General features: G+C 33.5%; 7 protein-coding genes across 12 annotated transcripts; 3 read left to right on the top strand and 4 right to left on the bottom strand.

Moving 5' to 3' along the window:
* Positions 1-891: 891 nt before the first annotated feature.
* Positions 892-5,401, bottom strand: LOC123010655 (aspartic proteinase A2-like). The gene is made up of 9 exons (XM_044407724.1): positions 5,254-5,401; positions 5,060-5,198; positions 2,235-2,361; positions 2,062-2,180; positions 1,813-2,003; positions 1,611-1,763; positions 1,400-1,562; positions 1,254-1,346; positions 892-1,196 (listed from the first exon to the last, which is right to left on the bottom strand). The coding sequence occupies exons 1-9, from the start codon at positions 5,334-5,336 to the stop codon at positions 1,038-1,040; spliced, it is 1,227 nt and encodes a 408-aa protein (XP_044263659.1). The 5' UTR covers positions 5,337-5,401; the 3' UTR covers positions 892-1,037.
* On the top strand, positions 2,777-4,646 carry LOC123010653. 2 transcript variants are annotated; one of them, XM_044407722.1, is made up of 3 exons: positions 2,777-3,036; positions 3,087-4,144; positions 4,198-4,646. In XM_044407722.1, exons 2-3 carry the CDS (start codon positions 3,097-3,099, stop codon positions 4,626-4,628), a joined length of 1,479 nt encoding a protein of 492 aa, XP_044263657.1. In that variant the 5' UTR covers positions 2,777-3,036; positions 3,087-3,096; the 3' UTR covers positions 4,629-4,646. The 2 variants fall into 2 exon arrangements, with proteins under 2 accessions (XP_044263657.1, XP_044263658.1); XM_044407723.1 differs by having other exon boundaries at positions 2,777-3,039.
* Positions 5,402-5,698: 297 nt separating the features above from the next.
* LOC123010951 (probable 39S ribosomal protein L24, mitochondrial) lies at positions 5,699-6,650 on the bottom strand. Its single transcript, XM_044408166.1, has one exon. The coding sequence runs from the start codon at positions 6,510-6,512 to the stop codon at positions 5,754-5,756; it is 759 nt and encodes a 252-aa protein (XP_044264101.1). The 5' UTR covers positions 6,513-6,650; the 3' UTR covers positions 5,699-5,753.
* Positions 6,651-6,731: 81 nt separating this feature from the next.
* Positions 6,732-14,089, top strand: LOC123010950 (E3 ubiquitin-protein ligase Nedd-4). Of its 5 annotated transcripts, none has more exons than XM_044408161.1 (17): positions 6,732-7,350; positions 8,582-8,661; positions 8,716-8,797; positions 8,855-8,893; positions 8,942-9,102; positions 9,201-9,360; positions 9,416-9,552; positions 9,603-9,726; positions 11,088-11,423; positions 12,062-12,404; positions 12,457-12,581; positions 12,641-12,870; positions 12,922-13,043; positions 13,092-13,332; positions 13,381-13,609; positions 13,658-13,827; positions 13,879-14,089. In XM_044408161.1, exons 1-17 carry the CDS (start codon positions 7,207-7,209, stop codon positions 13,979-13,981), a joined length of 2,826 nt encoding a protein of 941 aa, XP_044264096.1. In that variant the 5' UTR covers positions 6,732-7,206; the 3' UTR covers positions 13,982-14,089. The 5 variants fall into 5 exon arrangements, with proteins under 5 accessions (XP_044264096.1, XP_044264097.1, XP_044264099.1 ...); XM_044408162.1 differs by having other exon boundaries at positions 6,735-7,350; positions 9,210-9,360; XM_044408163.1 differs by lacking the exon at positions 6,732-7,350 and adding an exon at positions 8,087-8,266.
* A 4,026-nt stretch (positions 14,090-18,115) lies between these two features.
* LOC123011120 (5'-deoxynucleotidase HDDC2) lies at positions 18,116-20,263 on the top strand. The gene is made up of 2 exons (XM_044408426.1): positions 18,116-18,736; positions 18,783-20,263. The coding sequence occupies exons 1-2, from the start codon at positions 18,331-18,333 to the stop codon at positions 18,983-18,985; spliced, it is 609 nt and encodes a 202-aa protein (XP_044264361.1). The 5' UTR covers positions 18,116-18,330; the 3' UTR covers positions 18,986-20,263.
* LOC123011117 (outer dense fiber protein 3-like) lies at positions 18,978-19,939 on the bottom strand. Its single transcript, XM_044408421.1, has 3 exons — positions 19,793-19,939; positions 19,323-19,740; positions 18,978-19,272 (listed from the first exon to the last, which is right to left on the bottom strand). The coding sequence occupies exons 1-3, from the start codon at positions 19,809-19,811 to the stop codon at positions 19,008-19,010; spliced, it is 702 nt and encodes a 233-aa protein (XP_044264356.1). The 5' UTR covers positions 19,812-19,939; the 3' UTR covers positions 18,978-19,007.
* LOC123011114 (armadillo repeat-containing protein 6 homolog) lies at positions 19,965-22,015 on the bottom strand. The gene is made up of 8 exons (XM_044408418.1): positions 21,684-22,015; positions 21,462-21,633; positions 21,176-21,410; positions 20,927-21,129; positions 20,726-20,871; positions 20,550-20,669; positions 20,351-20,500; positions 19,965-20,300 (listed from the first exon to the last, which is right to left on the bottom strand). Exons 1-8 carry the CDS (start codon positions 21,798-21,800, stop codon positions 20,061-20,063), a joined length of 1,383 nt encoding a protein of 460 aa, XP_044264353.1. The 5' UTR covers positions 21,801-22,015; the 3' UTR covers positions 19,965-20,060.
* Between the last annotated feature and the right edge of the window lie 16 nt (positions 22,016-22,031).

The raw sequence follows: 22,031 nt of genomic DNA, 5'->3' as shown, positions 1-22,031 counted from the left end.
GAAGGCAAAAAACGAATTTGTAAGTCATATTAATTTAAATTTTGATTCCCATGTATACATTTCACAAGCCTTCATTAAAATGTATTATTAAAAAAAAATTAGAACCGACAAAACAGTATAAAATTTAATGAACAAAAAATTTTATTAACTCAGACCTACCTTTATCTCAATTTCTGGTGTGATTGACTCAATTACGAGTACGACTAAAACGAAAAAGAAAATCAGCGATGTCCGACGATAATTATTTCTCATTACAAAGTTCTCTTTAATGTTGCACAAGACAATCATTTATAAATATTTTACTATTATTTATTTTTCTTACAAATAAAGTTTAAGTAATCTTATCGAAGTCGAACACTTTCTTTGTACTGTGTTCCTTCAGAAATTATTGAGTTAAGTTAGTAAATTCCTGCATATTTTGAATCCGACACAGCAACAGCCTCCTTCGAGAGTCAGGTCAGGTCCATCCAGGGATTACCTTCCTGTCAGAACAATTCCTCGAGTTTGTCAAGTTCCTGGAATGTCCCTTGAGGCGTGAAGGTCCATCTGGCTTCCCAAACGACTTAATAAAATTTACATAATTACTCGTATCTGGTGTTTTTGTTACCGTCCGGGGTAATTCTTCACCCCAAGCTCTTGCTTTTGAATAGGGACGCTCGTGAGGTGTTCAGAGAACGGCGTGAACAAACGTGGTGGCTGCCGTCTCATCTACGATGTCAGAATACTAACAAGCGGCCGCGGGCCATCTACCATCCTGCTCGACATTTTGTTCTCAAACAATACGCGTCTAGAATTATGCAAACAAGAAAGAATAATTTGCTGCTTCGTGTCAATAGACAAACACGACAGCTAGACTCAAAAAATCACACTGAACAGCAAAACACATTTAAAGGGCATTAATCATTTATTTTAAATACACAAAATGCAAAACATAAGATACAGTTTGTTACATAGGGCTAATTAAAAAACAGTAGAGAGCATAATGCATAAGCCTATCCTAATAATTATAAAAAACACGAATCCATCCATAAGAAAAACTAATTAGTTTTAACAAAACCAATAGTTCTAGCTTGTACGTCATAAACTGTATAAAATTCGGCCAAAAATGCTCCCCCGAGAATCCAGCGATCTTGCTCTTGAATTGTGTTTGCAGGAATAAAAGCTGATAAGCAAATAGTTATAGAATGATAAGACATCTGAAATATAAGACAAAACAATACACCAACTACCATTATTATCAATAAATTAATTACTTTAACGGTGTAGTCTGGTCCTGAAAGTGTGAAATTTTTCCCACCCAACATGAAATCTATTTTAGGCAATTTATTTACAGTATCGCAATCCAGCTTAAATTAAAAAAAATATATTGGTGTTCATATAATTAAACTCCTATACTTACCGTATATCGATGTAAGAAAAACTCCCTCGCGTTAATTACGTCATGTATTTGATCGATATCGGCTTGAGGGCCTATAATAGCATTAGAACTAGTGTCCACAATAGCTTTACAACCTTTTTCACACACTACGACATTATTATCTTTGCCAACTTTCACAACAACTCTATAAAAATACGGTTTCGAAAAAGAATTACATATTATAAAAACTCACTGATCCATCTGAAATTGCCAATAAGCGTAATTTTCCACCGGTAAATAAGTGAAATTGTCATAAACGATTTTTTTGCCCACTTTGGCTTTGTGGACGTGTTTAAGATCAACAAAACCTAACATAACATTACCTCCGCGATTGGATTGCCGGTCTCTAAAATTAGAAAAGTGTACGGTTGTTAAAACGCTAAAAAAATGATTACCTGTTTAAGTAAATCGAAAAAATTGGATTTTTGATCTTCTTTTGTTTCAATAAAGTGTAGAAGAAGGGGTCATAATTTTCATCAGTTTTTAATCCTAAACCCATTACACCATCTGCTTTATTAAAAACAAACTGATTGGGTACGTATACCATTTCGACGAAAGATTGTCCAGTCACGTTAGAATGAGCTATCTACAAAAAAAAATCAACAATATTTTTAAAAGTCCGTTATTGAAAATATTTTTCTTACAGAAATGTTATCGTAAGAATAAAACCCAGTTAGGTTGTAACTGCCCAAATCCATTGCAAAGGGACGTCCATCCTTTTTATATTCCGATGATTTGGAATGATCATATTTGTTGTGAAAATCTAAAATTTAATTACCTATTAAGGAACAATTTGCAAAAGTTTTTTTTTTCTCACAGCATCCAATTGATTTGATGGAACTGCATTTAGAGGATATCACCCATGAATAACTCCATGTTGTATCAAATGCAACGTTCAATTTTTGCCCAGGGTGACCAATAACTATTTCACCATAAAATTCGTCCTGAAATTTATAATAATGTATTTTTTTTAACAATTGAAGATACAGGTTGGATTATAAAAAAAAAAACGTCCCAAGCCATTACTCTTTTAAAAATATGGAACAAAATTGTTTATTGCTGTCTAAATATTTTGATCTAGGTTTATTTCAAACAACAGAAAAATTGCTCACAAAAAATTGTTCAGCTGTGATCAAAGAAATCACGTCTTTAAAAATAATGAAGTAATGGCTTGAGGCGTTTTTTATAATGTAGCCTGTATAAAAAAGGAAATTTTATTTCAGATAACAAGTATTAAGACTGTCATTATCATTAATCTTCTTAATTCTTATTGCAACAAAAACAAGCCCATTTTATGTACCGCCAAAAATTTGATTTAGTAATCTTTTTGAGTTTAGTTTTATTGGTGGCGCCACCAACAAAATCGCCACATGAAGTTTCCTGCAATTGGAGAGATGAACTCCAAACATTATTTTCATTTATCAATTTATTGTTTACAAAAACAATAATACGAGATAATTCAAATAGCACATGATGCAATCGATTACGTTTTTCTTTAAAAAAATTTGTTTCGAAATTAAGGTTATCTGACCTGTCACTTATTTATGTTGTGCAAAAACAGCGTGATAGCCATTTCAAATGTAAACCCGTTCAATTAGTGTCGAAAAAATCATCAGCAGGTGGTTTAATTGGTTTAGAAAAATATCAATTAAATGAAGATTATTTTTAGGACTTTGGATATGGCAGAACAGACTTTAACTCAATTTACAGACAAGATACTTTTAGAAAAAACATTTAGCTGTGCTGTTTGCGAGAAGCTGCTGACTCTTCCGATAGTGCTAGTAGAAGATGTGGGAAACGTGTGCAATAATTGTTGTAAAGAAAGAGACTTGAAAGGGTTGCAAAATGTCAAGTTGGAAATGATTTTAAAAGAACTTAAAATCCCATGCAAGTTTCAAGCGACGGGGTGTAAGGAAAGAATTATTTTTAGTAGTTTAAAAGAGCACGAAACTAACTGTAAGTTCCATGAAAAGCCTTGTTTGTTGTCACACGCAGGGTGTGAGTGGAAAGGTGTACAAAGCGATTTTCGTAGTCACTTTAATGAATGCCACTCTGAGCATGTGATAACAAACTCTCAAAGTTTCTTCGTTATTGACGTCAACATTAATGAAGAAACAAACGTAACAAAACTGCTCAAAGGTAAACAAGAATGCATAATAATAATCAAAAAAGATCTTGAAGATTTGTTGCATACAATCTGTGATGTAAAAAACACTGAGTGTAATTATGATTGTATTATCAAGCATTTAGGACAAAGCAGCAACTGTGTTGAAACAAAGTGCAAAGTTTCATCATTCAGTAATATGCACACAACAAGAATTAATTTGTCGGCTTTACAACAGATGACTGAAGCAACTAATGTAGTCACACTCCAAATAAAAATGTCAACTTATAATGAATCTACGGAATTTGATGAAAAAGTCTTGCAATATTTTGAATGCCCTGTTTGTAAAATGTTAATGAAGCCTCCAATATATCAATGCAAATTCGGCCACAGTTTTTGTAGCAATTGTAGACCAAAACTGGAAAAGTGTCCAAATTGTCGCGCCCTTTTTGGAACTACGAGAAACTATTCTTTGGAAGGGCTGACTGCAGGAATCAGTTACTCTTGTATGTACCACCACCTGGGGTGTGAAGATACTTTGCTAGCTCATGAATCAGATAAACATGAAGCGGTTTGCCCATTTAAACCATATCCATGTCCTTTGGATGACTGTTCATTTAAAGGTGATTTGCTTATTTGAGGTTTCAGATATAATACTTTATGTTAAAAATTTTAGGAACACACTCAAATATTGGAAAACACTTAGATGAAAATCACAAAGATAAAGTCATTGCTGCCGATTTCTTCAAGACCACCGTAGAATTTCGTTTAGAGCAAATGATGGATTTTTATAATTTCCACCAGAAGTTTTACATTGTGTTTGACGAAAATATATTTAGATTGAGTTTCAAAAGAAATTCAGACTATAGTTTCTGGGCGGTTGAAGTCTTGCGTAAAAAGGAAGAAGACGATGTTTTTATCTATGAAATTGGCATAATTGATATGAGAAAGCCTGACAGAAGATTGATCAGATGCGATGTTTGTTTTACCGATACCAATTCTGAAGAGCTGTTTAAAAAATGTATTCTGTTTCCCAATAATATATTGGCTTCTTATGCTTGTAATGGGATGTTCACCTACTATTGTCAAATACGTAAACGGCAATAAAGAGTACAAAACCTTGTATTCTTTTTTTTAATTAAAACTTATCCTATTCTACGTGATATGAGGCATATGATACACTGCAGATAAAAGCTAAACACATGACAATATTATTATTGGCAACTTTCAACAAAAAATTATGTGGGAAGTGAGCATATAGGAGATAACATTGTGATAATGAATAATAATGCATGTTGGGCAAATTTTTGTGTTTTGTTGGTTGCATATCTCAAGATCAATGCTTAAAATTTTTACGCTAGTAAATAATAAGACAAAAATTACGAAATATACAACAATAAATAAATAGACAAAATTAAAGTTGAAGAACACTAATTTCTTTTCAACGTTATCATTTAGAGTGGCAAATAAACATTACAAAATTACTTTTCTACTGTATTTTGGAGGTTTTATTAGGTATGTAAATTTATTTTACTCACGTCCAAAAACCTGTACAAAGCAATGGAATCGTTATTCCGTGGCTCTGGCTTCTCCATCATTTCCTGAAATTTGCGACCAAAATGATGTCCATGGTTTATGTATTGTTCGGTGGGTGTTTTTTGCCGGCGAATTTCGAAACTAAAAATTGTTATTTAAAAAGTGACTGTTAGGATAATTCTTGATTATTGCTTACTTGAAAGTATTTTTTTCGTTGGCAAAACCGTTCTTGGCCAGTAAAAATAAAATAAACGTAATGAGTAAGTTACGAGATATCATTTTCGTTTTTCTTTTTTTGAATTAGGAAAACTGGTTTAATGTTTTACGCTAGACACTACTGTTGATAAAATACCAAATAACTCGTCTTAGGCCAACGCTAACTATTTATAGGGTTCGACCGGCGACATAATCCGGGATATCCCCGAATTTGCCAGTGACATGCGCAGATCCAATTTTGTAAAATTTGGTATCGTGGTCCTTTATTTTTATTATGTGCTGAGCCTAAAATCTTATTTTCGAAGCAAATGAATACTTTATCATAGGTACATGGAAAAATTAATTTGATTTTTCCATTTCGTCTGCACCACACTTGATAATAAATTTAGACAATTACACAATTAGATTATAAATAAAACGACTTATGACAATTTATTGTGTATTTATTATTTTTAATTTATGTATGTTACAAATTCACAATCAATACCAGTAATATTTTGGAGGTACTCTCTCTTCTTTAATTCCCATGCTGTTCATAATATCCATTTCGAACGTTTGCAATTTTGGTTCAAACGTTATTTTCGTTACGTCATCCGCAGTGGTGTCTTTAGGCGTCTCCTTATACGTCCCCTTGGTTTTATAATCTATGGTTTCTTCCGCTGTGGCAGGAACAGGAATTATCCTACCAGTCCTTGTGGACACCCTCACTTCTTCTCCATCTTCTGTAAACCTCCACTCAAATGGGGTCGCTTGCAAATCAGAAGGATCAACAAGTGCCACTTGTTCAGTTACCAAAAGAGGCTTTTCTACTTGTACGTAGGCTCCCGCAAAACCTTTTCGCTCCCCAATTTTCTCCATAACGCAATTTAAACCTTCTACCGTTACCCAATTACGCTCTTGAATAATTTGTTTAACAATGCCCTGTTTTCCTTTGTCTTTACCAACCAGAATTTCAACCCGGTCTCCTCTAAAAAAACTCCATTTTCTGATAGGTTCAACAAAAATTTTGTCGTGGAAAACTCCTGGTGCGTTTTCTTCTCGAAATTGACCTGTCCATGGTCGATGCATGCCAAATTTGTATTTGGCACGTTTAATGACTGCATTTGGTTTGTACTGAATGCCTCTGGGGTTCCTCCATTCTACTTGTTCCATCGCACGTTTTATGTAACGATCGGGCAAATTTGAAAAATCCTTCGAATATTTGCCGACTTTCGAAAGAAGGAACTGTGTTAGCCGCATTTTGTTCTAGAAATTCTTATTTATAAATTATAATGATTTCATCTATTTCTTAGATTATAGGTTAGGCAGATGTCTAGGAATCTACTTTATCGACAATCATCAGCTGATCATCAGTCACACATCAGTGTCACCAACTCACCATTCGTTTTAAAACGAATAATAAACACAACAATTTTGCGCTGTAAGACGCATAGAAGCTAATTTCAGCCAAGAACAGTACTAATATTTTTTGTAAGTTTAAATACAGGACAATTTTTTAAATCAAACAATTAAACTTGTTTTAAATCAAATTAATTCCTGAAAACAGATTTTGGCTTTATACTAAACAAAAGATTTACATATAGAATGGACGAGGAAATTATTAGTCTTATAAAACACAACAAACCAACATTTAATAAGTAAATAAAACATCTAGGCTTTGTTACATACTTTGCATGTGCGTACCCACACTCTAATCTTTATCAGTGATATTAATCTCAAGATATGTATTCTCACAGCTATATCACATATTTCAGAGTAAAAGATAAGAATTGTAGTTAAGAAAAATCGTCAAATTGTAGTTTATGTTTTAATTAGTGGATAAAACATTTTTTTTTGTTATGTGAAACATCTAGTGTTGTTATAATAATAGTGAGTTTATTTAGTGATATTAAAAAAAATCTGAACGTGATGCAAGAGATTAAGTTTTGCACACATGTCCTTGGAACATCAAAATTCACCTGCTGAGTCTTCGGATGGACCTCGGCAGCGAAGTAGATCTTTGGGTAATAGATTACGATCATTATCAGTGGTGTCTTTGAATCACAGCCCAAGACGATCATTTTGCGTGTCAACATTGGTAAGAATTTATTAACTCCTATAACCGAAGTTTAAAATGTTTGCCTTTGTGTTTTCATAATACCGGAAATAGTAATATATTTTTTTAACTCGGTACTTTCCTTGAGCAAGCTTGAGCTTGCTTTCATTTCTACCAACAAAAGTGTTATTTTGTAATTTATTTTACTATTACACTGGGGGACACGGAATTTTTGACATCAAATTTATGTCAGTTCAAAAAATATCAATGTAAGTCACGCTTTACTGTCATTATGATTGACGTTTCAAATCAAAATTTGAAAGTTTTAGTTGTTGGCGTCGATTTTCCGAAACAATAATGCCAGCAATACCTGTTTTTATATAAGTTCAATAAATTATTTTGATTTGTTGTCATTTTTTCTCTAGCTATCAGGATTAAAATTACAAAAATTGAAAGTGAGGTTAGTTGCCTAAGGCCCGTTTTACATTTTTATGTCAGTCGAATGACAAATCGTCCAAAATTCCGTGTCCGCCAGTGTACGATGTGTTTTGCTCTTTAATTTTGTTCCCTATTGTACATATCGATTTAAGAGAATAATAAAAAAATGTCAATAATTTCGAAATAAAAAAACTAATCATTTTTTTACATCACATCTGAATATTATTAATATTATTATATGAAACTAAAAAAATTAAAAGAATGTTTTTGAAATAGGAAGGGGTGGAACCTTTTCGTGCCAACCACACCGAGCGAATTTCCCCAAAAACGTCATTCTTAAAAAAAAGTTTGACATTAGTGTTTTTGTGTGTAGCTTGTCAGTTCTTATTGGAATGAATAAATTGTTTTCGTGGCTGTGATCATTTTAACATTAGATGTAATATAAAAATTTAGTTTTTTATCTTTAATGGCATCAGAAAATATCTATGGATACTTTCCTCAAATCGGACTCGATCGACTTGTAAGTTGCAAAATTAGTTACGTTCAAGGATCATTTTCTACAATCAATGCCATTCGTAATATTTTTATTTGGGCACATGCACATTGCCGCAAATTAAATAACTTATTTTATGATTAATCGATCTTTTAACTCCTGACCTGTCATATTTAACAAGGTCTTAAAACTCCTCATTCCTCCCAATGCAAACCTATTTGTTTTTGTTGTGAAGTCATAATTTAAACATAAAGTCAAATGAATCTTTGTAACTGTGACATTATCACCAATTTATGTATTCAATGATCTATTTACTAATCTAATCTAATCCCTGTTTTGTAGACAGAAGAACCAACTAGCAAAATACGGCTCAGAATAATTAAGGGAAAGAATCTTATGAAAAAAGATATTTTCGGGGCAAGGTAACCCTCAAAATAAGCCACCTTTAAGCCACCAGATTTAAATTATTATTTTAGTGATCCTTATGTAAAGATTGATCTGAATACAATAAATGGAGATGAGACAATTGATTCCGTTTTAACAAAAACAAAGAAAAGGGTGAGGTAATAATTATTAATAAACAAACAAAATTTTTCATATGAATCTCTTCAACAGACCCTCAATCCAGAATGGAACGAAGAATTTATATTCAGGGTAAGTGCAAACTGCAATTTTGGAACATTGTCCTAATTTCTCGACCAGGTGAAACCAGCAGAACATAAGTTGGTTCTACAAGTCTTTGACGAGAACAGACTAACTCGCGATGACTTTCTTGGTATGGTAGAAATAACTCTAATAAATTTACCCCGAGAGCAAGAAGGCAGAAATATAGGAACAGTGAAATATTTGCTAGGACGCAGAAGGTAGCAACAATTGAACTTAATCCTTTTTCTAGCTTGCATGTTTTAATACTTGTGCTTAATTTTGCATGCTGGTCTTACTCGTCAATTACTCTACGTAGCGGTTTTAGTGCACGTTCAAGAGTACGAGGGCACCTTGAAATATATCACGCGTTTCTCCACGACAGCGAAGTGCCTCCAGCACCCCCCGACGATGACAGGATTGGTGATGACCGCGATTGGGAGCTTATGAGCGATGGAAGAGAGGAGGGGCCAGCTCAGGTAACTAAAGTTGTAATTTTTTTGTGTTTTTTTAATGAAGATATTTTTTGATAAGCCTGTATATGTTAATGATCCTTTTGAGTCGAATGCGCCATTGCCTCCTGGCTGGGAAGAAAGGCAAGATGCGAACGGGAGGACATACTATGTCAATCACATAGCAAGGACTACGCAATGGGAGAGACCCACGTCTAGGTATTTTATTTTTGTTTGTTATTCATTTAATTAGAATTTTTTTCTTGCAGCAATAACGTTGATAACCAATTACAAGAGCAAAGGGTGCTTGAGCAAGCCGTCGTGTTTGAACGGCGTTATCACATTAGTGCTGAGGATGAGAACAATGGCCGAGGCGATTCCAGTGCAAGCCAAGTATGTTACTTTTCCTGTTTTTTTATCATACTGAAATACCGGTAGTTGGTGTAGTGGTAATGCATGTATGAGGTGATGCATTAGTGTTATTTTTAAAATTTTTGGTGTTGGCATTCATTCATTGGCTATTTACATGTGAAATCCATTGTATTTTCCATTTTTTATGACAGATAAAAATTTATAGTTCCGTGTACAGTATCTCACATGCAAACACGTATTGACCAATAATAACAGGATTGGTATCACACTTTTAAGTTGATTAATTAATTTCTCTCTGTTTTGCGTTAACAAGAATATTTAATAACAACAGAAAGACATTGATGTTTTTTAATTGTGTCTTGATGTGAGTGGTAATGGCGTTTTATTGATATCTAATGAAAATTAATAATTCAGATAGTAAGTCGATTGTTCTATGATGAAAAGTTAACTTTATTTCTTTCTTATTAATTTATATCTGCATTGTCACTTCTGAATTTTTTATAATTCTTAATAATTGAAAAAACTAAATATGTATGAAATAAGACAGTTGTTTTAGAAATTGTAAATATTTTATTTTTGTGTTGTTTTTTTTGTTTTCATTTTATAGAAAGAATTATAAGAAATTGCTGCTGCTACAAGAGCATCTAAACGAGTATAATTACAAGTATTACGTAGTCATAAATTTTTAAACATTTAATTATATTAGAAAAAATTGGTGCATTTAAATAAGGATTTCGTACCAGCTGTGAAACTGGCAACAATAATTTGTGGTTGGGTTTTGTGTTACATTTAATTATTGTAAAGACAATCAATTTTAAAATTGAAATTGCAAAAAGTAACAAAATAGTCCAATCTATTACTGGAAAAACTATATAAGCTTCATTTCTTCGAACACTGAATGTGACGTCCTCTTTAGTTCACTTTTGTCTATCAGAAACTTTACCAAATTTACTTTAATTACAGTCAATTGTATTTTGTACAAATGACAGTCATACATTCACATTTTCAATATAATACAGGAGAAATATAAGTTTAGATTTTTATTAGGAGTAGTGCATACGTATTTTTTATCGCAATATAAATTATGCTGCCAATTTGTTACTCCATCATAATTTTAAAATAAATATTGATACCGGTCTGTCCTTGAAATGTTTTATCATTTTTATAACCACAAACCTTCATGTATTTGCAATATTTAAGAAAAGAGCTACTACAAGTTTTTGAGTTTAAATAAGATTGGGATAAAAACGTGTAAGCATCTCGGATATTGTCAGAGGAGTGAAGTAATCGCAAAGTTTCCCCATTGTCTTGTACATGTCATCCACTAACACGATTAACAAATAGCTAGCGCTGCATGAGCGTTCTGTTTGCATGCTGGTCAGGCCGTTAGTGCGAATAGTGACGGTGCTGCTGCTGGTGGTCCAGACTCGAACGTAGTAAATCCGGTTCCGGCCTTAAATAATCTGCCCGAAATAAGGGTCGAATCTGACGAGGTAGACCACACGCTCGCTACTAAACTCAACAATCGACTCAGTGTCAGATCAACAGAGAACAATAACGATTCCGAATACAACGCTTCGGCCGAAAGCAATGAAAGCAGTAGAAGAAGTTCGTTTGATTATCCACAATTCGAATTAAGAGGCAGATCAGTTTTTGGTGCGCATGTTGAACGACGGTCCAATGATGATGATTTTGAAATTGTCGACACGGATTCGGAGGTTGGTACGCGTGTGTGCGCGTGTTGATGTTGCTTCATGTTGCGTTTTTATACGCTCCTCGCAAACTAACACACACAGGTCATTTCATTGCTTGTTAATTGGTGTGGTCTGTTGGCTTTTGTTCGTGTATACAGGGTTGACCTAAAAGTCGAATTTCTCACGAATCTTACAAAAAAAGAATTGTTGCAAAATAATTTTGCGTTTGTTTTTAAGAATTAAAAATTTATACCTAGATGCTCAGGAAAATTTAAAAAATATGTTTTCTTTTTTTTACCTACCTATAGAAATGTATAGTGTTTTCAGAAATTCATTTCTTGACATCTTTGAGATAGAAATTGATTTACAATAGTTGTATGTTTTTGGATATTAATAAAATTACATAAAAAAACACGAATTTTGGTCTATTATTATTTTTTTACAAAAAAGTACAAATAGAAAAGAATAGTCTTTATTCAGTTGAACATATTTTGATGTACAAGTGAGAAAAAGATAGTTAGGCGACCCTGTTTGTTAATTGTGAACAATAATAAAACAGTTATTTTATTTTGTTAATTCGTCGTAATTAAACAATTTCTTTGTTTTCGTTGCAAGAAGCGTAAATGACCGGAAATGAACAGAACCAATTGTCGCTTTTTCAGAGCGAAGATCACACCGACAGTCTGTCAAATAGCTCGTCTCGTCGCGATTCCACCGTATCTACAACAAGCAATAGCACGACCCCAAATAATTTAGAAATACTATCGGAAGGTTTACCACCGGGATGGACCGTTCAAGTCGCTCCAAACGGTCGTTTATTTTTCATTGACCACAATGAAAGAACCACATCATGGGTGGATCCTCGTACTGGCCGTGCGAGTCCAATGCCTAATCAAGCAACTGTGCCTTTGGTCAACAGAAGACCTGATGACGATCTAGGGCCACTACCGGAAGGATGGGAGGAAAGGGTTCATTCCGATGGGAGGATATTCTTTATTGATCACAGTAAGCTATATTTGTAATTTGTGTGTAAATGTACCGAAATTTTGTAATAAAGACACGAGAACAACACAATGGGAGGACCCACGACTCTCAAATCCCCAAATTGCGGGACCAGCAATACCGTATTCAAGAGATTATAAACGAAAATATGAATATATGAAGGCGCAGCTTAGAAAACCGGTAAGTTGGTGGTGTGACCAAACAACATAGAAGTAAAAACGATGTCGATGTTTTTTAAGACAAATGTGCCCAATAAATTTGAAATAAAAGTGAAACGAAGAAGTATTTTGGAAGACTCGTTCCGGGTGATAACCTCCGTCCCTAGAGTAGAATTGTTGAAAACGAAATTGTGGATTGAGTTTGAAGGCGAAGTCGGTTTAGATTATGGAGGTTTAGCTAGAGAATGGTTTTATCTATTGTCCAAGGAGATGTTTAATCCCTATTACGGATTGTTTGAATATTCAGCCATGTATTTTTGTTTGTAATTGTTTGATCAGAAATTACAAGTTTTCAATTCTAGGGACAATTATACATTACAAATAAATCCATTTTCCGGTCTTTGTAACGAAGAGCACTTAAATTATTTTAAATTTATCGGACGCGTCGCAGGGATGGCTGTGTATCATGGAAAATTGCTCGATGGTAATACAGTTACCTGTAATTACTGACTTCACTTAGCATTATTTTCAGCATTTTTCATACGACCGTTTTATAAAATGATGTTAGGTAAAACAATTGATCTCAAAGACATGGAGTCGGTAGATTCGGAATATTACAAGTCGCTTTTATGGATAAAGGAAAATGACCCAAGTGGGTTAGATTTAACGTTTTCAGTAGATGAAGAATCATTGGGACATACGACCGTTCACGAACTGATTGAAGGGGGAGCCAACATTCCATTAGACAACACTAATAAAGATGAATATATCAAGTACTTTCACACAATTAAAAAAGAAAATTGTTCAAAATGAATTTTTAGGTGTATAATTCAGTGGCGATTTGTGGGTCGGGTCCAGGAACAGATGAATGCGTTTTTGTCCGGTTTCAACGATTTAATTCCCTTAAGTATTGTCAAAATATTTGATGAACACGAGCTTGAGCTTCTAATGTGCGGAATTCAACATATTGATGTCAAAGACTGGAAACAAAACACGTTATACAAAGGGGATTACCACGCTAACCATATCGTCATTCAGTGGTTTTGGAGGGTAAATGATTAATGTGATAAAAATGTTTCTCTGAATCTTGTTTTGTAGGTGGTTTTGTCGTTTAGTAATGAAATGAGAGCGAGGTTGTTACAATTCGTCACAGGAACGTCGAGAGTGCCAATGAACGGTTTTAAAGAACTCTACGGGAGCAATGGTCCTCAATTGTTTACGATCGAAAAGTGGGGCACGCCTGAAAATTTCCCACGAGCTCATACTTGGTACGGGAGTTTGGTTTTGATAAAGTGTTTATGTCATGTGATTTGTTGCAGTTTTAATCGGTTAGATCTACCTCCTTACGAAAGTTACCAACACCTCAAGGATAAATTAATCAAAGCAATTGAAGGGTCTCAAGGTTTCGCCGGTGTAGATTAGAGAACGTGAGGGAATTTGTATTCTTTTAACCATTAATCTGTCCATTATTTACTTAAGATTCTATCAGCCTGTATGAAATCTATTTCAATCATTATTATTATACAAATACTTTATAGAGTGATTCTTGAAGTCGTTATTTTTATCTGTATTGTACTTTGTAAATATTATACATGTTTTAAAATTTTAAACTATTTACTGTAGACTATATCCTAGCTTTGTTCTTTTTTAAAATTAGATTAGGCGAATTGTTGAACGTGAAGTATTTTATATTCCAAAAAGTTGATTCAATATACAACGTGTTAAATATACAAGTCATCAACGGAAGTTAAGTATTTTCACATTTTGCTGAGCCTGACATTACGAACCGATTTTAGTTAAGATACTTAAGTCCACTCCCTAAAAAAACAAACGTGTTTACTTTCATAATTTATGTTTTCTGTTGATTCTGTTTTTGTATTATTATATTGAATTGTATATATTTTAAATCTGAAATATGCTGTATTATGCTTTATATGTTATGTGGGATTAAAAAGTATATTTTAATAGACTCACTTGTTCAAAATTCGGCTTTAATTGCATCATCTTTTCCACTTCCCTCTAAAAATGCATAATGAACAATCAAAATGTAGTCAACTTGCAACCTTTTCTCAAAGTTGTATTTAGTGTCATTTGTTGATTTACCTAGGTACTTCCAAAAAGGGTGTTTGCGGATAACTAGTAGATCCGGTAACCACTAAAATAATTCGTTATGAGAAGTCAGTCTGAAGACCAAACAAATTCCGTATCCAAATTTTTTTTGCAATTTCCTTCTCTTGATTTTCACAAGAGTGTGTCTGTTCTTGTTAGGTGGAAGTAAAAATATCAATGAAAATAAGTGCCGTTTCAAATGGAGCGTATCGTCACCCCTAGAGTTCCTATATTTGAATAGTTGGAACTCTAAACGTCAATCCGAGCCAATTTTATATTATGTGGATAAGGTATATAAATACGTTCTCCCCTTTTTCATTAAAACAACACACAGTCGAATTCTTGGTCAAAATACTTTTCATTTGAGGCATCACAAACGTGGTGGTGCCATTTAAAATTTTGAAGGGGTTGTTTGTTTTACAAAGGGGGTTGATGCTACAATTTTCAAAAGTACACTAAAATAGTATCCCCTGTAAATAAAAACTGATCTGTCTCGGGATTAAAAAAAATACACTGTAGGTATGTTAGCTAAGTTTTTTGTGTTATTGATTATTTTGTTATTAATTATTAAATATATACTGCGAATTTTTGTTTTTGTCGTTTTGTCACCCTCCCCACCCTCAAGACATTTTTCTACCTATCTTTAGCTGCTAATTTTAATGATAGGCATTGTTGCTACAATTAACATTTAAAATTAAATATCTTTTAATTTATCAATTCTAGACATCAAAAGTTTATTTTTTAGAAATACAATTTATCAGTCTGAGATGCAAAAATAAAAAAAAATTGACATTTTTTTAACTTTTTACCACTTACAGTGGTAATTTTTTTTCCAGCTGTCTTAACTTTTTGTGTAATAAATTTTTAAAAAGAGGATGTTTTCGCGTAGAAAACCAACTTAATTCATAAACTAAGCAAAATCGACTAATAGAAGTTTAGCTTAAAAACAGTGACATTAAAAGCCAATTAAAAGCTACATTCTAAAATGTCAAGAAACATTTGGTGTTTCATTTAAAAAAACATATGTTTGTATTGTAACTTATTTTTGGGCCACTATGTATAATCAAAAATATTTTCCTTAAATGCACCCTAGAATATAAATAAAGTCTAGAAAATATCCAAATTTTCACTTAAATAATAACTGAGCTACAGAAGACGGGGGCTGAGATAAAGAACCCTGCTTATTTACAAAAAATTCATCCAATCAGATTAAAATTATATAATTTGAATCTGATTGGATGAATCTCAAAAATTTAAAAGATTTAATTGACTTAAATTTTGTGAGGGTAAGACACTATCCTGTAGCCAATCAGATACAAGCATCTTGACGTAAGGTAAATTGGAGGGTTGTTTATTTGTACGACTAAAAATCAGTTTGTTGTGTAAACAAGTGTAAAGGGCGCAAAAAATGGTGACGTGGAATGGGCGAATGGAGAGGATTATGCAGCCCCGAACAAAGGCTTTGTACACCGGAACTGTTACGAAATGGTTTTTGTGCCGTTTTTGAGGAAATTATTACAATAACGAGTCAGCTCTCGTACGAATCACTTGTCCGACTAAATTATTACTTATTATTTGGTGGTTCAGTGCGAAATCGTGTTGAAATGGGGTGATACACCCAGTGCGTGTGTGTTGTGCATTTTCGAGTGCTAATAGACATTTAGTGGTGCGCGACTTTTAAAATTTTGAGTGATTGGTGGGTGCCAATAGGGGGGAGTCTTCTGGGGAATGGAGGAAGCAGTCGTGCTACAAGGATCCGGATTAAAGGGTAAGTCAGCAATACTTTTTAAATTTTTAGAAAAATTACACCTATTAAATTGCATTAAATATTTTCAACTAATTTAATAACACGTTGTACTGATTTCATGTTTCTTGATTTACAGTAGGTCCGTGTAAGAAGCAGAGGCGAATTGCTACAACGGGTAGCAGAAGAAGATGCCATAAAGGTAAGTGCATTTTTTTTATTTATTGCAAAGTGAAGTGTGTGAATTTGTGATTTTTGAGTGTAACAGTAAGTATTTATTAAATTATGAATAGGAATTTTTTTTTGTTTTGAATAAAATGTATTTTTTCTCAAATACTTTTTTAAAATTTGTAGAAGACGAGTGCACATATTTATTTTTATAACAACCTTAACCAAAACTTGAACTATTTATAATTAGAGACATATCAGCAAAAACAAGATTAAGTATTGTACGAATTTTTTTTTCCAAAATAAATGATTAATTTTTCGTTTTGTTTCAGAAACTTCAATGACCAGTGAGTGCGTGTTGTGTATTTTCGAATGCTTAATAATAATTTAGTAGTGCGCGATTTTTAAAATTTCGAGTGTTTAGTGAGTCCAATGGGGGAAATGGAGAAGAATCGTGCTACAAGGATCCGGATTAAAGGGTAAATCAGCTATTCTTTTTAAATTTTTAGAAAAATTACACTTATTAAATATATATATTTTTTTTAATTAAATTGCATTTAATATTTTCAATTAATTTAATAACACGTACTGATTTTATGCTTCTTTATTTTCAGTAAGTCCGTGTAAGAAGCAGAGGCGAATTGTTACAAAGGGTAGCAGAAGAAGATGCCATAAAGGTTAGTGCATTTTATTTTTTATTTTTTTGTTTATTGCAAAGTGAAGTGTGTGAATTTGTGATTTTTGAGAGTAACAGTAAGTATTTATTAAATTAAGAATAAAAGTTAATTGTGTTTTAGACAAAACGTATTATGTGAAATTAAAAACATGTGAAACATGAAAAAGCAGTCCTTTTAACAACTTGTAATATTGTTAGGAAATGTCTCAATATAAACGAAATTCATTTTAATAACTTCAATAATACGAACTTAATTAATAATAATTTATTAAGTTGCGAGGCGGAAGATCTGTAGTGACGCTAGATTTTGGAATTTAATGGTGTTTTTTTCTTACATTAATCTCATTTCAACAATTCAGCATCATTACTTGATGATAGCTGTAATGGTGAATTTTGCCTGACTGCATGTCTAAACCGCCGGGTCAGTGGAGTGTAAAAGTTGTGGAAATTATTTGTTAGAAAATTATGTCTTAAAATAATTAATAACCTGCCAAATGGTTTCTTCTTCTTTTGCCGGGTCAAATAATAATAATAATAAAATAAGTGATGTGTGCGAATTTGTGATTTTTGAGTTTAACAGTAAAGATAAAATTTATATACAAGGTGATTCACGAGGAATAATGAGCCTGACCAAATTCTCGATGCAACCACCATTACTTTTCGCAAGTTGCTTTGCGACAAATGTAATGTTGGTTGCATCGAGAATTTGGACAAGCTCATTATTCCTCGTGAATTCTTTTTAAAATTTGTAAAAGACGAGTGCAAATTTATTTTTATAATGATTAATTTTAACCAAAAAAATTGGATCTTTTGTCTATATCATCAAGAACAATTCTATGTATTGTACGTACGAATTTAATTGTGTTCCATAATAAATTGTTAATTTGGTTTTGCTCCAAGTTCTCGAGCTCTACTAATTATTTAATTTTTTTTAAATCAACATAACCTGAATACGTCAAAGCATTTTTAGGTTAACTTCATTCAAAATCGTTGTTGTTGTCATTACAAACAAAAGTTCCATTTTTTCATCCCAGTTTAATCATTTTTGCGTGGTATTCCCCCGTTTTGGTTTAAATGGAGGCCTTGAATCCTGAAAATGTGCTCAAATTCATGGGTCTAGTGAACAATTTGAAACACAGTTCCCGGAGGGGCTGGTCGCTCATTAATGTGGAAAATCACGAACAGATTGCTGGACATATGTACGCGATGGGCATGATGACGTTTTTAATAGGCGACGATTCCAACTTGGATAGATTCAAGTGCCTACAATTGGCTTTAGTTCACGATCTAGCTGAATGCATTGTCGGTGATATAACCCCCCATGACAACATCCCCGAAGATAAGAAACATGCTCTAGAAGACAAGGCAATGAAAGAAATCACATCGCATCTAGGCGAGGATATTGGGAGCATGATTTATAAGCTTTACAAAGAGTATGAAGCAAAACAGACTCCTGAAGCAATTTTTGTCAAAGATTTAGGTGGTTGTAATTGAAGATTTAAAATGGTTTAACTGTGTTTTTTTAGATCGTTTAGATTTGCTTTTCACTGCTGTTCATTACGAAAAACGTGATAACACACCAAAGAGAATGCAGGAATTTTTTGACAACACTGAAGGTAAATTTAAGCACCCTTTTATCCAGAAACTAGTCAAGGCTTTAATTGAGTACCGCAATAGCCCCCAAAAAGTACAAGAAACATTGGCTAACAACAGTATTATCAAGGAATAAAAACTTTTATATAAAAAATAGTTTATTTGTTTACACATGGCATGTCATCATCTGGTGTTATATAAGGAGGATTATCAGTCTTCAAGCCAAACGAAAAGCCACCTTTTCCTGGCAGTTTGGGATAATAATTACTAGGGCCGGGGTAGGTCCCCCTATCTTGTAGTGCTTTGTGTTTTATTGACATGGAATAAGCAGGTGGCTTATTTTTGTAAGAGTTGGGAGAAGTAGGGTCGTATTTCGCAGGGCCGGGGGATTGTTCCTTAGAGCTTTGCTTGTATCTGTCTGACCTGAAATACAACAAATAATCATTAGAAAATTTGATTAAAACAATACTAACATGCTGAAAGCCCCATTTGCATGCTTATCGGGCACTTTAGGCCCCAGAGTTGTGGGAATATCGTAATTATTAGGTCCAGGGGTGACGAAACCTTTCCCAGCTTGGTGTCTCGACGACATTGAGTAAGCCGGAGGTCGCGGTTCTTTCATCCTGGGGGCATTTTGCAGGTCGTAAGCTGCAGGCCCCGGCCCCTGAAATGCGCCTAATGGGTTGGGTCTGGATGCCAGGGAGTACGCAGGAGGGTGGGCTTTGCCGTAGTTTGTCATGTATTCGGTGTTGTACTTAGGGCCCGGCCCGAGGTCTTTGCGACTCAGAGGTAGTTTAGACCCCATGGAGTACTGAGGATTGCGGTATTTGCTAGGGTCATGGTCTTTGTAACCGACTAGTGGGGGTAGCAGATATTTTCCTGGTCCAGGACCTGTAAAAATAAACTTGGCAAAGGCCTTACCTTAGTGGGAAACAGTGTTTACCTATTTGTGTTCGAACCATTTTTTATTTTTGTGCATTAGTTTTTACTGAAAATTTGGAAAGGTCGGGCGAAAATGGTTTTGAAATGTGTAAATAAAAATAAATGAATTCACTTGACATTTGTAAACGACAATTAATGTCAATACAGGAGGCCAGGATTTAATAAAATATGAATTAAAATGTAAAAACTTTATTTTTAGTCTTGTTACACAAAGCTTAATAAATTAGTTACATTAATTGGGAGTATAATAAATGTCATAAATGCCAAAATCAATTATTGACGATGGTCAAGCTACTTTCAGAAGTGATTTTTCCGCCTTTTCCGGTCCACTCCTCTTTCAGATCCACCTTAACTTCCAAGTCTCTTAAAGCCGCCTTAGTGTCATATTCAAAGTCCTTGAATTTCACTAAATTGTTCTTAAGCAACTCTTCTACACCCAATTCCAGGAAATGTTCATTTTGGTAGCGACTACGTGAAACCATGTTACGTATTGCCCAACTTGCAGATTTCTAAATTTTAATAATTACAAAAACAAAAAAGAAATTTGTGGAAAAACAACCTGAACCGATTTTTCATTTGGATGTTTTTGCATTATCGAAATTATGACTTCCGGCAAAGCTGCTTCAAATAACGTTTTGCTATTCTCTGGAGACCTCAAACATATAGCTGCCACACAACTGAGACCTCCCACAGCTGTCGGAACATTATCCTGTAATATTTCCAATTTTTAAATTGTTATTGAGTGATTTGAAATAAACCTGGTGAGCATTCAACGCATCTGAAATGACTGGGGCTAAACCTTTTTGAATTATGTGAACTTTGCACTCGTCATTTCCAGCTAAGGCTTTAAGAAATTTAAAGCACTGTCTTACAACTTTCTAGAACGTCATCATTTAACGATATTTTTGTTAACTTAACTTTTTGTTAAACTTACATCGTTGTTAAGAAAAGCAGTCATAACTTCACTAATTAATTCAATCCCACCAGCTTCATCTACTTGTATGCAAAATTCATTTCTTACAAGCAAAGCGGAAAGAGTGAGAATTAAATCATTAACAAGAATATCTTCAGTTTGAAATCCTAAACGTAAAAACAAACAGTTAAATAATAATTTAAATTGAGTGAGTAATCATACTTTTAATCAATTCGATGAGATGGTGTAACGTTTCTGTGGCTATAATACGTGCATGTTCATGGGCATGTCCAAATTCAACACGGACATCATCATCCAAAGTTAAGGCTCTTAAAACAACAAGTACATCTCTTAAAATAACTGGGTTTCCTTCTACCAAAAGTTTGGATAATTTATTCACGATGTTTAGTTCAATTAATTTTTGCCTAGAAAAATATTCTACTGATTTGTGTTGTTTGAGGAATCTTTTACCTGTTAATTTCATGCATTACACAACATTCTTTACACCATTTTAACACATATTTTTGTGTTTCTGGTTCACCTTTGTCCAGATTACTCAAAATGACTAAAACACCTCTCTCGTCAAGAAGATCAGGTTGTTTAGTCATCAATGACACCATTGCTTTAATTGCAGCTTCCATTATGTCTTTTTCGGCATGAGATTTAAGGAGAATGTCTAGTATCACATCATAAGCACCATCTTTGCCTTAAACACACATTTTATTACATTTGTATATTAATAAAATGAGAAACAAACCAGCTTGGACTCTATGTGGGAGTCCCTTATCACATTCTTTTTTTAGGTCTTGTAACAGTTCAATACATTCAGGAGTCAGCCTTTTGTCTTGAAACTCGGCCAGCTTTTTAACTGTATCCGACAGATTTTTAAAAGATTCAGGGTCGGTGATAATTTGACTCAAGTCAACTCCCTGGGAATGTATTAATTAGTTAGTAAAAAAAAAGTAAAAAAAGAGAATACTTGAGCTTCAAATTGATTGATGGCTTCAGCGACAGCCTCTTCTTGAGATAAGCCAAGTTCATTCATATTTTCTTGAACCGCTTCGTCGAAAGTTTGTTGAGATATCACCAATACCATTTTAGGAAATGATTAATAAAAATTTTATGCTAGAGTAACTTTACTAAAAAATTAAACCCGCGTATTAAGATCACAAATGTAAAGCTACTTTTTAATTTCAAACTACTGAAAATTTTGTATTTTAAATGCGGAAGTAATTTATAATTATAAAAAATATTATTAATAAACAATTCTTGTTTCGTGCCACTTTGTACAAAAATGACAGTGACTGAAATGTCAAAAAGTATTGCG

The sequence above is a fragment of the Tribolium madens genome, unplaced genomic scaffold (assembly GCF_015345945.1).
Source record: "Tribolium madens isolate multiple individuals breed KSU strain unplaced genomic scaffold, Tmad_KSU_1.1 Scaffold_91;HRSCAF=231;Tcas5.2_LG7, whole genome shotgun sequence".
In the NCBI taxonomy this organism is placed as follows: domain Eukaryota; kingdom Metazoa; phylum Arthropoda; class Insecta; order Coleoptera; family Tenebrionidae; genus Tribolium; species Tribolium madens.
Note: the sequence above shows the minus strand (reverse complement) of the source record. Positions and strands in the feature narration are given on the sequence as shown.

Excerpts from the sequence above, each read along its gene's own strand:
- LOC123010653 (XM_044407722.1), top strand. The coding sequence starts at position 3,097 with ATGGCAGAACAGACTTTAACTCAATTTACAGACAAGATACTTTTAGAA. Across the intron at positions 4,145-4,197 it reads GGATGACTGTTCATTTAAAG|GAACACACTCAAATATTGGA; the intron begins GTGATTTGCTTA and ends TAAAAATTTTAG.
- LOC123010655 (XM_044407724.1), bottom strand. The coding sequence starts at position 5,336 with ATGATATCTCGTAACTTACTCATTACGTTTATTTTATTTTTACTGGCC. Across the intron at positions 2,181-2,234 it reads CATCAAATCAATTGGATGCT|ATTTTCACAACAAATATGAT; the intron begins GTGAGAAAAAAA and ends ATTAAATTTTAG. Across the intron at positions 1,197-1,253 it reads GACCAGACTACACCGTTAAA|ATGTCTTATCATTCTATAAC; the intron begins GTAATTAATTTA and ends CTTATATTTCAG.
- LOC123010951 (XM_044408166.1), bottom strand. The coding sequence starts at position 6,512 with ATGCGGCTAACACAGTTCCTTCTTTCGAAAGTCGGCAAATATTCGAAG.
- LOC123010950 (XM_044408161.1), top strand. The coding sequence starts at position 7,207 with ATGTCCTTGGAACATCAAAATTCACCTGCTGAGTCTTCGGATGGACCT. Across the intron at positions 9,553-9,602 it reads TGGGAGAGACCCACGTCTAG|CAATAACGTTGATAACCAAT; the intron begins GTATTTTATTTT and ends TTTTTCTTGCAG. Across the intron at positions 13,828-13,878 it reads TTCCCACGAGCTCATACTTG|TTTTAATCGGTTAGATCTAC; the intron begins GTACGGGAGTTT and ends GATTTGTTGCAG.
- LOC123011120 (XM_044408426.1), top strand. The coding sequence starts at position 18,331 with ATGGAGGCCTTGAATCCTGAAAATGTGCTCAAATTCATGGGTCTAGTG. Across the intron at positions 18,737-18,782 it reads AATTTTTGTCAAAGATTTAG|ATCGTTTAGATTTGCTTTTC; the intron begins GTGGTTGTAATT and ends GTGTTTTTTTAG.
- LOC123011117 (XM_044408421.1), bottom strand. Across the intron at positions 19,273-19,322 it reads GCAAATGGGGCTTTCAGCAT|GTCAGACAGATACAAGCAAA; the intron begins GTTAGTATTGTT and ends GTTGTATTTCAG.
- LOC123011114 (XM_044408418.1), bottom strand. The coding sequence starts at position 21,800 with ATGGTATTGGTGATATCTCAACAAACTTTCGACGAAGCGGTTCAAGAA. Across the intron at positions 21,130-21,175 it reads GTAATGCATGAAATTAACAG|GCAAAAATTAATTGAACTAA; the intron begins GTAAAAGATTCC and ends ATATTTTTCTAG. Across the intron at positions 20,670-20,725 it reads CTGCTTTTCTTAACAACGAT|AAAGTTGTAAGACAGTGCTT; the intron begins GTAAGTTTAACA and ends ATGACGTTCTAG.